At 49.5% G+C, this 14,970-nt stretch overlaps 1 protein-coding gene across 1 annotated transcript in view; it reads right to left on the bottom strand.

Annotated features, from left to right (window-relative positions):
* The window catches only part of LOC107324282 (protein CEPU-1), a 267,820-nt gene that overhangs the window by 214,573 nt on the left and 38,277 nt on the right, over positions 1-14,970 (bottom strand). The window contains exon 2 of the mRNA XM_015884183.2: positions 3,995-4,063. Coding sequence (XP_015739669.1) covers positions 3,995-4,063 — 69 coding nt within the window. The remainder of the gene's footprint in view (positions 1-3,994; positions 4,064-14,970) is intronic.

The following is a 14,970-nucleotide window of genomic DNA, read 5'->3' as shown; positions in this document are numbered from 1 at the left end:
GCTGAGCAGCACTGCATCATTTCTAACAGGCATTTCTTGCTGAGCTGACCCAGTCCCAGGCGTGCCTTTATTTCACTCTTTTTTTCCCCAGAAGGAAATGCCCTGTTTCATTCTATTTCTTTTTTCTTTTCCATCATCCCTCCACATACACACCTATAATTACAATATGCATTACAATAGCACTCACAAGCTGCTGATAAGATCCCAGCTCCATTATGCACCGCTCTGTGTGTGCACCCGCTCAAATACAATCCCCTCCCTTGAGCTGCTGGAGTCAAAACAGAGGAAGAGAAGTGTTGAGACAAGAGCAAATTGGTTTTATGGAGGGGAAGCGAGCAAAGCTGGGGAAGGCCAAGTCATCACCTGAGGTCAGGAAGGGAATTCCCAATGGTGTCAGAGCTCAAGCTCCCCAGATTGCAATAGATCAGGCTTCCCCCTCTGCACAAGGTGACATCAGTGCCAATGGTGCCTTAGCACAGAGATCACAACTAATGCACCAACACCATTTTCCCTGCTGAAGGGTGGTGCAAAGTCATACAGCCTCCCCCCCTCAGCCCCACTAAGGCTCGGTGGCACCTTGCACACACGGAGCCAGACAGACGAGCGCTGTGCCCAGCTTTGCTCCTTTAATTACACCTCCTACGGGCAGGAAAGATAAGCCCAAATGGAGTGACTGCACGGAGGGAGGAAGCCTATAAGTTATTCATAAGTTCAGGCTCAAGCTCCTCTCTTGCTTTCACTCCATGACACCTTCAAAACATATTATTCATCTATTTTTTCCTCCTCTGGGAAGAGAGATGGTAATTGTAGTAAATACATCACTGCCAAGCCGTGCCTGCAGCCCACACGGCGCAGGGTCGGGATCGAAGGCAGCGAGTGCTGGTGGGGTGCATGGGGATGCCCAGGCTCCATGAAGGACGTCCTACAGCAATGGGGAGAGCCCCAGCAGCCCCACATCACAGGGTGCACACCTCCACACTGCTGCAAACCAAACCCAATGGGCCCAACCACCTGAGTAAAGCACCTTATGTTACCACCAACTGAAGCAGCAAACCTGGAGCTCCAGAGCCTGGTTTTGCTGAATGCAGCCATGCAGATCCCTCATTGCAGCCCTGTTGCATTGCTCATCTCACAGCGTTTGCTGCGCTCTGGTGCAGAAATAACCCTGACAGCATCATCTGTGGTCATAGCAGGGAGGGGGAGGGTGAAGGCATTGCCATACGGTGCCTTGGTGAAGAGACAGGCCGTGGTTTTATTTGTCCTAATTCCCTGGGAGGTCATTTACTGCATTGCCCCTGGCGCTTCCCCAGCCCTTTCCAGCACATTTGATTCTTGTGAGTTTTCTTAATCTCATCTCCTCCGTTGGTTATTGCTCCTTCAGTGCTGAACTCAGCAAGATCGCTTCTGTTTGGAGAAAGATTAGCACTGAGTACATTAAACACAGTAATGCCATGTGCTAACAGGGCAGTGGGCCACCACCTCGCCCCAGTGCCTGGAACAGCCTCCAGCCAGGGCTGCTCATTCAGGGCACGTTGTTTTCCCTTTAAATTTGAACTACGTGCTGCGGGACAACGTGATCTTCATGGTAGAAGAAGCAGAAAGAACAAATGGATGGAGAAAGGGCTGCGTCGAGGTGCACATTCAGACATGGGATGGCTGCTTGCAAACCCAACAACCTGCCCAGCCCTGCTGTCAGTCCCTGAGCATCACAGGGCTGCACACACCTGATGCATGAGAACCACTCATCTAAATGACTCAGAGAATAAAGCTCTCCCAGTTCCAAGCAAGATGCAACACAAGTGAAACAACAGGGCTGGACCCAGCAAAAGATCTGCTCACCTCTTCATTTGCTCCTTCCCCTAGACAAACTACATTCCTTATTCCCACCATTTACAGCAATGGTTTTCCCACACGGTTCCTTATCACAGCTCACAGGGCTGTTTACCCACGGATTACAAGCAGGCACTAAGTCCACCCAGGGAAGAGGCACTGCTGCATGGGCCAAAGCTCTGCAAACAGATGGCTCGAGGAGATAGAGGGGCTTTGCTACTCTGTGTGAATGTGCCTGTTCTTGAGGGTGACCCAGCCATACACACCTCTATGTAACTTGGTATTTCACCCCCATTTTGCCCTCTCCAGGCCTTGGAGAGGGAGCACAGACTCAGCGATCTGCTGGGCATGTAGGGAAACAGAGGAGCCCATAGTCCCCTTTATGTCCCAACACCTACAGAGCTGGAATGGGCTGAATGCATCCCCTCCCCAAAAGGGAAGTGCAAGTAGGGCAGCCCCACAACAGCAGCCCCCATTTAGCCAACAAACCTTCAGAAATCCCTATCTGCAACTTCAGCATGTCCAGACACCCCAAAAGACAGCACTCCCTGCTCAACCCCCCCCCCCAGCACCCAGCACTGCTGGAAAATCAAATGTAGTAGAAAAAAAAAAGAAAAAAAAAAGGAGAAAAAAAAACACAGAAAGAAAAAGAGGCAGCTCTTGTCAGGAGCATCCAGGAGCACAAGGAAGTAATTTTTCTCGCCCCGTTGCAGTTGGACGGCGTTGTTTACGTCTGCGTGAGACGCTGCATCCTTTCTTCTCCACCGTGCAGCTGGAGCATCAGCAAATTGGAGAGGGGAGGCACGGGGGGAAGGCAACAGCGACTGAAATTGGATCCTATTGAATTTTCAATAGGACACCAAAATATATCCATATTTCAGCGTGCGTTTGTACGGATATCCAAGTCAATGGAGGGATCCGTGAATAGCTGGTTCTGAATAATTACAGAGGGGGGAAATCATCGGAATAATTAGCAGTCGCTACCAGAACATTCAGGGAAATGAAATGCTGAGCGGTGTTTATTAAACAGCACTTTATTTTCAGTTTAGGGTGGTTGGGAAGAAATTAGGTGGCAAATACACAGCGGCACTGAATGATTGGGAAAGCTTGGGATCATTAAGATCATTCGAACCGCATCGCCCGGCCCTTCCATTTCTACCCATCTTTATGCCTTTCCTTGGGGTTTCTCCCCTTCCTTCATTGCACTGATATCCTTGCAAAGATGACATGCAGTCACCCAGTGCTCCACAGCCTCAAACACTGCCTGGCGTGGGCTAAGCTTTCTTCTGCCTTTGACAATTGCGGAAGCCACATAAAATTACTGCACAGCAGAAGGAAAGAACAGCAGAGAGACTGAGTGCTACCAACAGGCACAAGCCTCGCAGCAGCAAAGGGCTGGCTGGGAAAGCAGCAGGGAGGACACACAACCCATATACAAGAAGCAGGCAGGCTCTACATTTAGGAAGGAACATCACTTTTTCAGCCTCATGGACGTTTTTTGGCACGGTACGGAGTAAAATAGGGCAGGGAAAGAAGTAAAAAATAATAAGGATCAAAGAATGCACAAGCTTCAGAAACACGCAGTCCCAACCTGGGAGAGGTCAGCCCTCCATCCCCACCATCAAGCTGAGGTGTAATGAGGACACAGCACATGGATCCTGGAGCAGCACAGATAAGGCAGAAAGAGGAGCAGGGCAGCACAAGAGGCCACATCCCCATCTGCCCCCAACCCACCCTCCCAGCACGGCACAAAGCAACCTGACATGGATCAGCATAGGAAGGAGAGATGAAGTTTTAAGGGAGGTGGGAGCACCTGTGTGTATGTGCATGGTTTAGATACCTCAAAAGATTTCACGCTGTATTTCACATGATTCACATTGCTAAGCTTCTCCCTTCGCAATGCAGGAGGAGAGCAGAAATGAGGCAGGTCAAAAGCCTCATAAAGCCTGAAACATCTCCAGGTTTGCAAAATCACTTTCAGAAGCTTCCCGTTCTGGATTGAACAGTGTTACCCAATGCCAGCCAGATAAAACCGCGCTCCCAAAATCCCAGAGCGGGCAGCACCACCACACCAACACAATAAAAACTGCCTGGAAAGCTGGGAAAACAGATTGATGCCCTCCAGACACGTATAATCTTGTAATCAGAAATAAGTCTGCCCTACCTTGGGGATGTCTTCTCATTGCAGCGATCCTGCGTAGCCAGGAGCATCTGTCAGCCAGCCTGGTCCAGCCTGGAACAGGGAGAGGATGCTCACTCATATAGACATGGACTGTTGCTTTCTGATGTGGTGATTGGGGGAGCAAGTCGAGGCATTTTGAATGATTTTTACATGTTAAGTCATTTGATGCACAGAAACCCCCCATCCCTCCCCGCTGCACTGAGATGGAAACAAATGGGAGTTGGGCTCTGTGAGCCCTTTGGGTCCATTCTGACTCCAGACATCACAGAATCTTTACTGTTGGAGAAGACCTCTCAGACCCCCTGATCCAACCCCAACCCATCCCCACATCCCTCAGTGCTGCATCACCATGGCTCTGGTGACCCCAGCACCAGTAACTGGTAATGACCAGTTACATTACTCCAAGAAACTACAGGAAAAAACACAGACTTGCTGTTCGGTCGGAACATGAAGTAATTCTGCAGCTTATTGACATCTATGTCACATCCCTCCGCCCTACCTTATCAAACCCATACAATTCTAAAGCAGTGCAATGCTTTCCCTTTGCACCACCTCTGCAGTAAGGCTAACTTCCAGCATTAGGAAAAACAACACAACAGAGCAAGCATCCAAAACAATAAAAATAAATTAAAACCCCTAGAGCACACCGAGAAGAGTTGTGGCTTCTTTTACTGCATTTTCCAAGGTGCTGTTTAAACACAGAGCAGGGAAGGTACATAAATACATCAGCTCAGCCCCCTTAGGCTCAGGGTAGTGCTCCCACCCTGGCTGGATTCCATAGAACAGAGCACAGTGCAATGGGACACACTTGGAAATGCCCTCCACCCCCCATTGAATGCAGGAGCAACACAAACACTGTATGAAAAAGTGAAAGCCTTCCTGGAGATGTCAGACCTTGGACCCAGGTGTTCAAGCTGCAGTAATTGGGTGACTCATTCATTAAAGGAAACACAGCTTAAAATCCATTATACTCCTTAAAGCCCAAATGCTTCCCCCCTCCCTGGCCCAGCCCAGCAGCAGCCCTGTGCTCAGTGGGATGGGGCAGGGGGGGGCACACACACACGTGGCCTTATCCCACCCCCTCCACGCTCAGCCCTGCAGAGCAATTTTTGGTTTTCTGCTGTGTTTGTATTTGAAATAACAAGCAAACGAGGGAAGAGAAAGAGGGCTGGGAGTGGAAAAAGGCTCCAAGAACAAATGGCTTGATTAAAAACTAACTGAGATAAAGGACACCGAGAAACTCTTTGGTTTGGGGGAGAGAAGGGAGAGAGGTGTGGGTGGTTCAGAGACAAGGCCAGGTGTTAGACACAGCGACAGGCAACACCTGAAAGGTAAAGGCAGGCAAATTAAATGAAGCACAAATGTTTAGCAGCGAGGGTGATTAACCTTTAAAACAAACTACCAATGGCAGCCCTGCATGCAGCATCTCCTGAGATACATAAATCAACCCCCAACACCTTTTTGGAAGATGTATGTTCTACAAACACGAAATCTGAGGCTCAGGAAAGAGCCATCTAATGACTTTCCAGGGCCTGGTTATGTGATCTAAAAGTCCCCTCTGGCTCTAAATTCATTGCGCTGCTGCAGATGATCTGGAATTGATCTCGGGAAGCAGAAATCCTGCATGGCCAAAGATTTCTTCTCTTTTAGAGCAGTGCTGCCGGGGGGGTCACCAGCCCTGGGGGTGTTCTAGCACTGAGGGATGTGAGCAGGGTATGGGGGCATCACAGGGGTCTTCTCCCACTGGAACAGCTCTGCAATTGGCACTGCTTGGAGTTCAGGCTGAACTGAGCACCATCAAACCAGGGGAAATCTTTACTCATTGTTCCCCCTCCTTCCTTGCCCATTTGCTGATGATTTTTGGTGAGAATCAAAAAGACAACACGCAGAGCAGAGGGTCATTGAGAAGCTCCGCCTGGTCAAAGTTTGCAAAGCCAAACAAGGAACGAACAGAGCCCAACCACTGCCCCACATCCCTGCTTGCTGTTTGCCCACAGGTGCTGTACCATACAGACAGGTCACCCCGCTCCTCAGCTACAACCAGCAATGACATCCCCAAAAAGTCCCTTGCAAAACTCAGCGGTGAGGACACCCTGAACGTACCAATGGGGGTAAATTAAACGCATCCATCTCCCTGCAGCTCACAATGGAACCGTTCCTACCCTGCACACAACTTCCCAACAATCAACCTAATTTATTTCCATAATAAATGGAAAGCCAACTTTTCTTTTGGAGCAGCAATCAGTGCTGGGCGCTGCAGCGCTTTTTGTGTGTCTGTTGGTTTTTTTTTTTTAAGACAAACTCTATTCAACTCATTCTCTTTAAATAAAATGATTCCTTTATCTATTATTCATTTGAAATACAGAAGGAGGACACAGGAGACCGTGGAAGCGCATAGTTTGTTTCTGAGCCCTCCCGAATAGGTTTTAAAGCACAGAGCTCATAGTTTGGTAGTTAGGAACTCGCTGTTTCCATTCCCTTTGCTTTATGATGTTATAACGTGGCCCATCACTCCAATGTCCACATGCAAATGTTGGCAGAGCTGTGCTGTTTGCTTGTTGCTGTTCATAGAGGTTGGCTATCTCCTACATGCAGCAGCACAGGCTTGCAGGGCATCCCTCTGCTTCTCCATATCAAATGGGAAAGGGTGCACGGGTACAAAACCCCATCAGCTGGGAGAGTCAGTACAACTGCATGGCCCACACCAAAGACCCCATCCCATACAGAGCTCTCCCTTCAGTCCTGATGGGATTGAGGGTTTGCCTTCACCTCCCTACACGTACTATATAACATAATACATGTTATATACATATATATACACCCAGAGCTCCCGTTGTCAATGGAGAGAGGCCAGCACCTCCAGAGGGCAATTCATCTCACCTGTCTTTAGAGTAGGAAATAAACTGCCTCTGGGGATGCCTATTTCTATCCACAGACCAGGAGGGAGCCCGAGGCGACCAACCCCAGTGCTGACATCGAACTTTCAACACAGAAGTCAGAGCAGATTAATCCAACCCATTATCAAAAGGCCTTTAATTTTGGCTGTCTTAATTTACCAGTGTTTGCTCAGCACATCCAGCCCTATACGCTGCTTTTCCCCTTCACTTCTCCCACTTTGGATGGGGCTTTTTACTCTGCCACACCTCCCAGAGCATTAAATATGAATTATCCTCACTTGGAACTTCCTCTTGGAGACCAAGAAAGTGAAAATGTTTGCCTCGATTGCATCCTTAGCAGAGCTCTGAACACACCTGGGACACAAAAAGCTCTTCCCGAAGGAAGAACTCATCATTATCCTCATTTGGAGGATGAGGAAATGGCTGAGTCATGAATAAAGCACAGGAAACTGTAAGCTGCTGCTCTGTGAAATATATCTATATATACATTATATATATATAAACCTCCACACTGGGTGCAGCCCCAGGGCCCTGCCTGCTGTCAGCACTGCTTCCCATGAGGATGAGGACTGCATCCAGCTGTGCCACATCTGGAGCCACAGATCTGCCTGGGGGCAAACAAGTGCCCAAGATCTGGAGGTACACGTTGTGCTCTGTTTGGAGGAGGGATCTCACTGCTTTCCTCTGTGCTCTCTCTGCAGGATCACAGCAGTGCAAGGCTCACATCCAGCCCTCCTGCACAGGACAGAGCAGCCCATGCAACATCCATCTCACACACCAACCAGGTGCCTCTCAGGGGCTAATTAGGCTCAGATCCCATTCAGTGCTCATGGGCACATTTCAAACCATCTCCCACAGCCTCCACAAAATAAACCAGCCCTTGGGCTGCTCATCTTTTGTTAACTGCAGCTGTTCCAGAGGTACAATGGAATCTGCTGCTCATCCACATGCCAGCAGGTGGATGCCATCCCTGCCTGCACGTGGTTCTGCTCACACTGCAGCATCCCTGCCCTCCACTCAGGCTGAAAATTACAGGCTAACCTCTCCCCAGCAGGAATTCAGCTTTCCTGCCTTCAGCATAACGAGGTGCAGGTCCATAAAGCACGCTCCCAGCATCACCTTGCAGCTATGCATGCAGAGATCCCCTCAGTGCAGATCTAGGTCAATGTCCAGCAGTACAGGGCTTGCATTGACACTGCATCATAGCACTAAACAAAGGATGCATCTGCTGTGGAGGTAACACAAACTTCTATCTCTATCTCATCTCGCAGCTCCTCCATCAGCACCCACTGACCCAACACTGAGCCCCAGCCCGGCCATCAATGGTTGTTGGTGGTCTTCTCATAAACTTTGCCTGCAAAGGTTTCATTAGGCTGCCTCGCAGTCATTACATCAAGTAATGGAAAACATCCATCTCCTTCAGCTCCTCCACAACAGCCAAAGGAAATTGGTCTGAAGAGCGTTAATCAAGCTATGAAAATCATTGGCAGCTTGCATCTTGATGAGGAGAACCCAGCTTGTGTTCAGAAGCACCTGGGGAGGAGCTGTTCTCCCCCCACCAGAGCTCACTGCATTCATGTGGGGATAAATGAAAGCTTCGCTGCTCTCCCAGCCTGTAAATGAGCAGGCATAGAATCATTCAGGTTGGAAAAGACCTCTAAAATCCCTAAACCCAACCCCACCCCACCACGTCCCTCAGTGCCACAACCCCATAGCTCTGAACAGCTCCAGGGCTGGGGGTCCCCCCACAAGCATCACTCACTGCTCCCCAGCTTCCTCCGCTTTCCATACCTACATAAGTCCCAGACTGGAGTGAGAGAAGGTCCCAAACCTCCACACAGCACAGAGATGTCAGTATCCTTAACCCTATTGGAAGTTACAACTCCTAAGGAGGAACAGACCTGAAAATCCAGCAGCAGCTTCAGTTCTCACCCCAGACCCACCCCAGCAGGAAGCTACGTGTGCTGACCCTACAAAAACCACTACAGCAAGCCGGGAACTGAAGCTCCTTTCTGTAGCAGTCCTTCCATGTTATTTTAGCAGCTGCTGTCTTACAGACTGCTGGAGTAAGAGATTAATGCTTTAATTATACCATCTGAAAGCCGGGAGGCTGAGCGTTCCAATGGTATACAGCACTGACTCCTGGCACCGGCGGATCTGGAGGGAGTACGCACTAAAATCAAGCTGGAGTCCAAGTGAGGAATAAAAGTGGAAAACGTAGTAAGACAGTAATCAGAATAATGTGATTTTAATGCTCAATATCTCACAACCAGCTGGGGCTGGAAATTAAAGCTTTGTGCTCGTTGCAAGTGGGGGGATCCTGTCTTGCAAAGACTTTCCTACTCTCATCGTGGTGTTCCCAGCTCCTGTCAGCCCGCACACGGGGAGGCAAATGTCTCTCTCATCTGCTCTGCACTTGGCTTTTCTCCTCCGTTCTCATATCAGAAGGGTTGGAGGCAATAGCAGGACTGTCTCTCCTGCTTCTATTTTCTCGCCGAGCTGTGATCTCGACTGGAACACGGTGTGCGAGCGACTAATTCCTTCCCCTCAGCTGTGGGGTCCGTCTGTAGCACGTGGGGCTTCTGTGCTTTGCCACTTCCCAGCTCACAGCTGAGCAGGAGAATGGTGCAAATCAACCTTTTCAGAGCTGCATTCATCTTTCCTCGGCGCTTTTTAACCGTGGAGCTTTGCAGCCAGCACAGAGCTGAGGCTGCCCTCGCTTTGCAAGGGATGTTCAGGGGCTGCAGCCCCAAAACCATCAGTGGGGGAAGCCGAGCACGGAAACACCTGCACTGTGCTCAGCTGAAAGCAGAACAAATCCTGCCCTTGTGGCCAAACCCAGCTCAGATTACCAACGTTTTCTGCACTGCAATCTACTCCTATGCCCCAAAGCAAAGCCTGCTGGGTCTGCCTGCCTGTTTGTTCTGAAAGAGTTGCATTGGGAAACACCAAAGAATCAAACCATCAGCTCTGCACAGGTCAGGATTCAATTTCTGCAACGCAACGTCAGGCACGCACCAGGAGCACATCCACAACGTAGCCCTGGGCACAGCAAACTGATGCTAACAATGATCACAAAGAAGACTTTGGGCTTGTTTGGACTGAGGGGACGCAGACGAGGAGCAGGAACCCACCAGCTGCTCGTCCTTCATTGTAATGGAGCAGCACAACGGATGCAGAAGTAATTTCCTTGCATGGCTGCCTGCACAGGACGCGGTGAAGTGAACCGCGCTGCGAGCCAACATGTGTACGGCTGTGCCTATGTGCCTGAACATGCATGCAAACAAGCCCTGCTCCTCCACAGCCTCCCATCAGTTCGTTGCTGCATCCAAATGAAACAAAGCACTGTTTACCAATATTTCTAGAGCTCGCTGCAGCCAAAATACAAGATTTCTGCTTCGGAGGCCCCTGCTATGATTACAATGCCTCCAGCACTGGTTTCTCATCAGACTCTGCAAAGGGGAAACCAGAGCATAGCACAACCAAGCAAGGACAGGACTTGCATAGCCCAACTGCATCTTGCTATGGCCATACAGAGGGGTCCAGCAGCCCTGATGAGCCCTAATGCAATTGGAGGAAACTAAGCAGCCCAGGGGAAAATGGAGAACATGGGAGCATTAGAGCATCACCTCACCTACTGGGCTCAGGAGACAGCAGCAGCGGACACTGCACTCAACCCTCATCCTCTTCTTAATTAAGAGCGCAGGTAGTAAATTGCAGCCTTTTATTCATGGACAGGTGTGTGTCTTTGTCAGAGGTCCCTGCTTAAATCATCCGCCTCGTCTCCAATAACAATGTTAACGATGCTCAGCGCCGGCTCTGGACTGTAAAACATATTTCCCTGATGTTTGTTCAATAATTCCATGAGAATTAAAAACATCTATTACCGGCTGCAGGATGCTAAGAGGCCCCTGGAGCAGAGAGCGGGCTGTAACTCACTCGAAGTGCTCAGCTGATGCCACAGATGCTGTTGTCCCAGCAGCAGCTTGGATGCTGGGTGCCCTCAGCTATAGACATGTCCCTGATGTGCCCTGGGCCAGCCCTCAGCTGCTCTCCCATCCCTGCCACAAGCACCGGGACATGGGACATCATCTATCTCCCTTAGCACAAAGCATCGCAACACACAACACATCCCCCATGCTCAGTAGGAAGAAAGCTGCTAAGGAAAGGGAACCACAAAGGGAGGGAGGATAACTCCAGGTGTCCCCGAATGCATCCAAAGCATCATCACCAAGCTCCTCAAAGCACATATTTAGCACCCAGATCCCAAGCCACGGGATGCACAGCGCGCTGCCTCCACGCAGAGCAGTCCCCATCCATGTCACGACTTCTGGCAGCTCAGAAATGTTGTTTCTGGAAAAATATTTATCCTGCTAATGAAGCCGAGGCAGCAGCAGAAGCCCCAGAAGGTCAGAGCAGCGCCTGCTGCAATCAGCTCCCTTCACAGCTCCCGCTGAATGGGGCTCTGATTGCAGATGCCAATCAGAGCACTCAATTTTGCCTGCTTATTTGGAAATTAAAACATAAAGGCACTTTCCCAGGCGCTGCGTTTAGGGGTGGTTTATATAACATAATCTCACGGGCAGAAAGCCAGATGGATCCAGAGGGTGGGACCTCGGAGCCAAATGACTCAATTTGGGTAGGAAATAAACTCAACCCTCAAACTCACGTTGTAGGGAGTGGTAGGGAAGGGGTCGGGGGTTGCTGCCCACCTAAGCACCAGGCACACAGGACTCTTGTGCAGGTCCCAAGGACTGAACTGATTCCAAGGGCTGCCAGCCAAGCGGCAGGCTGTAGTTTGGGTTCCATCGCCTGTTATCTTTAATTATTATTGGTATTTCCGGTATTTTGCAGCTCACCCAAACACTGAGACAGTTGGATGATCAGCAGGCAAGAGGAGAAATGAAAACAAACTAATCCAGTCCTGCAAAAGCATGGATCCTAGAACGCACGATGCTCAACTGCTGCGGAGCGGCTGGGCTCGTCCCTATGTAAGCTCTCATGATTCCTATTTAAATCATCAGAATTAAATAGTAGTTTGAGTCAGAGCATCTGACTGAAGATTTCCATGTCCCCACCAGCACAGTTGTTTGAACCAGAGGCAGGAAAAAGGGGATGGAAACCTTTGTGCACGAGCTGCTGTCAGCATGCAATGATGCAAGCACAGACCCAGGGCATGAAGGCAAAGACAGCAGCAGTAACTCCAACTCAACCCAAAACCTCCCTAAATGCCACAGCAGGAAAGTCCAAGCCGTGCAGGCACCTTGCAAAGCTCCCGCTTGGGTGGGATCATTGATGCAAAGCAAGTATCACAGCTCTGGCTTTGCACGGTTCCAGATGTGTGCACCAGCACAAAGCCCAGAGTGCCACACAGCACAGACTGCAGCGGGGCTCTTGTATCTCTCAGCCGGTGTTTGTGCAGGGGTATGTGAGCGTTTCTATCTGTCCTAGGTACTCGTTCAGTGAGCAAATATCCTCTGCCCGAAGCAGTCTCTGTATGTGCAGATACCGGCTAGACCAGGCAGAAGGGGAAAAAAAATCTGAACCCAAACCCAAAGCCTTCCTCCGGCATTCATCATTTTAATTAGTGGAGCTGTGCCTTGAATCTCAATGGGAGATTATACCATAAAGAGAGCCGGGCGGAATAGCACAAGTGTCTCCTCTCACTTCAGAAACGAACAGAGCTGTCTGTGAAATTATTAGTAATATTATGTGTACCATTTACAGCTCAACATGCACGTCCTGGGGGCTCATCAGCAGCTGTAAGCAACCTCACGGCCGGGATGGTTTCAATTGCTGAACCAGGGGACATTTCCAATGCCACATCATCAGAGCACAGAGCAGGTCCTGCACCCACTCCAATGCCCCCAGTGGTCCTCACTGTACCCCAGGCACAGCAATGCACACATTGGAAGATGAAAGCTTCCAGCCCAGCCAGCCCCCATGGTGGTGAACAGCAAACACATTGCCCCCTACGTGCCAGCCATACAGATAGCCAAGGAAATAAAGAAATGCATACACACTAAATCGTCCGCGCCCCAAACGTCTCCAGGTAACCATAAAGACCACAGGAGTACATCAACGTGCAGCCCTCACTCGTTGGCCCTTGATACCAATCGCTTTATTCCCTCTTATAGAGGTTACAAACTCACTCCTGCAGGAGCAAAGCTACGATTCTGCACACAGCAATGCTGGGGCTAAAAGGGAAGGACGATGATGGGTGGCAGCAGGGCTGTGCATCCCTCCATCCACCACTGCTGGGACATGGAGCCAGCAAGCAGCAAGGCAGAGAAACACCCCAATGCATCTTATTCAGAAAGCCTCCAAAACCTCAATTCTTTATTATAGGGCCTCAGGTTACAGCACAGGGCCCTGCCACTGCAGATGAGTTTGCAGCTCCTCTACAGTAGAGTGGAAGCTCCCTGAGAAAAGAGTATTGCAGCAGCACAGTGTTATCGCTGTGCTCTGAATTGCAGGCTGCTAACACATCTAAGTGCTCAGAGAACGTGAAAAAATAAACAAAAATAAAAGCATCCTACGTGCAGCTCAGCCTGGCACCCAACCAAAGCCCCTTCCTGAGGATAGGGATGGAAAAGGTGATGTTTGAAGGAGTCAACAGGAGCCGGGTTGGCACCTGCACTCCGAATGCTTCAGTGCAATTTGTAGATCGTTATCGCTGGGATAAAAATCAGATAAACTCGAAAACAATTGTGAGTGGTGAGAGATCATCTCCCCTCGGAATACAGGATGTGATTTAACGATGCTGTGTGGCAGTAAGGATGAAGCTGCCAGCCTTAGGACAGAGCACAGAGCCAGGATAACCCACCTAAGAGCCACCCCCATCCCTTAATGGAGGGACACAAACTGCAGGAGCCACAAGGCTCAGAGCCCCCCAGCAGTGGGGTGGGGGGCTCATGTAAAGGCAAGTGCTTGACTCTAAATTCATCCATTGAATACACAGTTAAGAGAGGCCAGGTCAAGGCTCAGAGCGATACCCAAGCAATAGCAGCCAGGCTGCCCACCTGCCTCCCACAGCCCATGACAGAGCAGGGATGCTCGCACGCTCACGGACGTTGTAGCAGTTGTTCATGCATCGTCTCATAAATATTTAACAGTAAGCACTTTGTAAAGAAGAATGTTATTAAGGCTGGTGTAGTCTGTGGCTCCAAATGTGGCCATACATCAGATGTTGCCAGTCTAGTATGCATAACCCTCTTAGAGCAGCCGGTGGCAAATCAGTTTCACTGCGTTAAAAATATATATAGAGAGAGAGGAAAAGAAATAGAATAAAGGTAAAATCCTGAATCTGAGAGCCCTGGGGAGATGCGTGAGGGATGTCCCACCAATAGATCAGACCTTCACAATCACCCACAGCAACAGAGCCAGCTCAGGGAGATGAGGGAATAAAGGGAGGGTGAGAAGGGAAAAGCCAATAAAGCAGAATGCAGGAGATGGAAAGCAATTCTTGGCAGCAATTTTTAGCATAAGAGCATTGTTGTGTTGGTTTTTTTTCCCTTTCGTGCAATCGCAAATTAATCTTTTTATTGCTGCTGAAGACGCTCTAATAATATTTATTCCAACACTTTACACTTTATTGTGATGCTTTTGACTCCTTTTGGGGTCTATTCCTTTTTTTCCCCTCCCCTGCTGTATTGATTTCATCTGCTCCATCACAGCCCCACCAACCTCAGAGGAAGGGATGGAGGAAACACCCCCAACATCCAACAGAATCCTGCCCCAAAACCAGAGCCACACCAGGCTCTGCAGCCCTTTGCCAGGTGTTTGTTTCCATTCCATTTCCTTTATGGGGCTCCCACAAACCAGTCACTCACTCCCTCTGCCTACACAGCCATGCTGATAAAGGCTGTTGTACATTGACCATCTGAGCAATGACATCTGAAGTATATTTAAATAGGAAATAGGCCTATTAAGCCACTTAACAATATGGCAGGAGCAAAAGCAGCGCGTGAGTTCATAACTTTGTTTAAAAATATTGAAAATTATTTTAATTCCCTCATTATCATAATGAAAACCTGGGGAGAGGATGAGTGATGGAGGAGA

This window comes from Coturnix japonica, chromosome 24 (genome assembly GCF_001577835.2).
Source record: "Coturnix japonica isolate 7356 chromosome 24, Coturnix japonica 2.1, whole genome shotgun sequence".
NCBI lineage: Eukaryota > Metazoa > Chordata > Aves > Galliformes > Phasianidae > Coturnix > Coturnix japonica.
The sequence above is the reverse complement of the archived record's forward strand: the minus strand, read 5'-3'. Positions and strand labels throughout refer to the sequence as shown.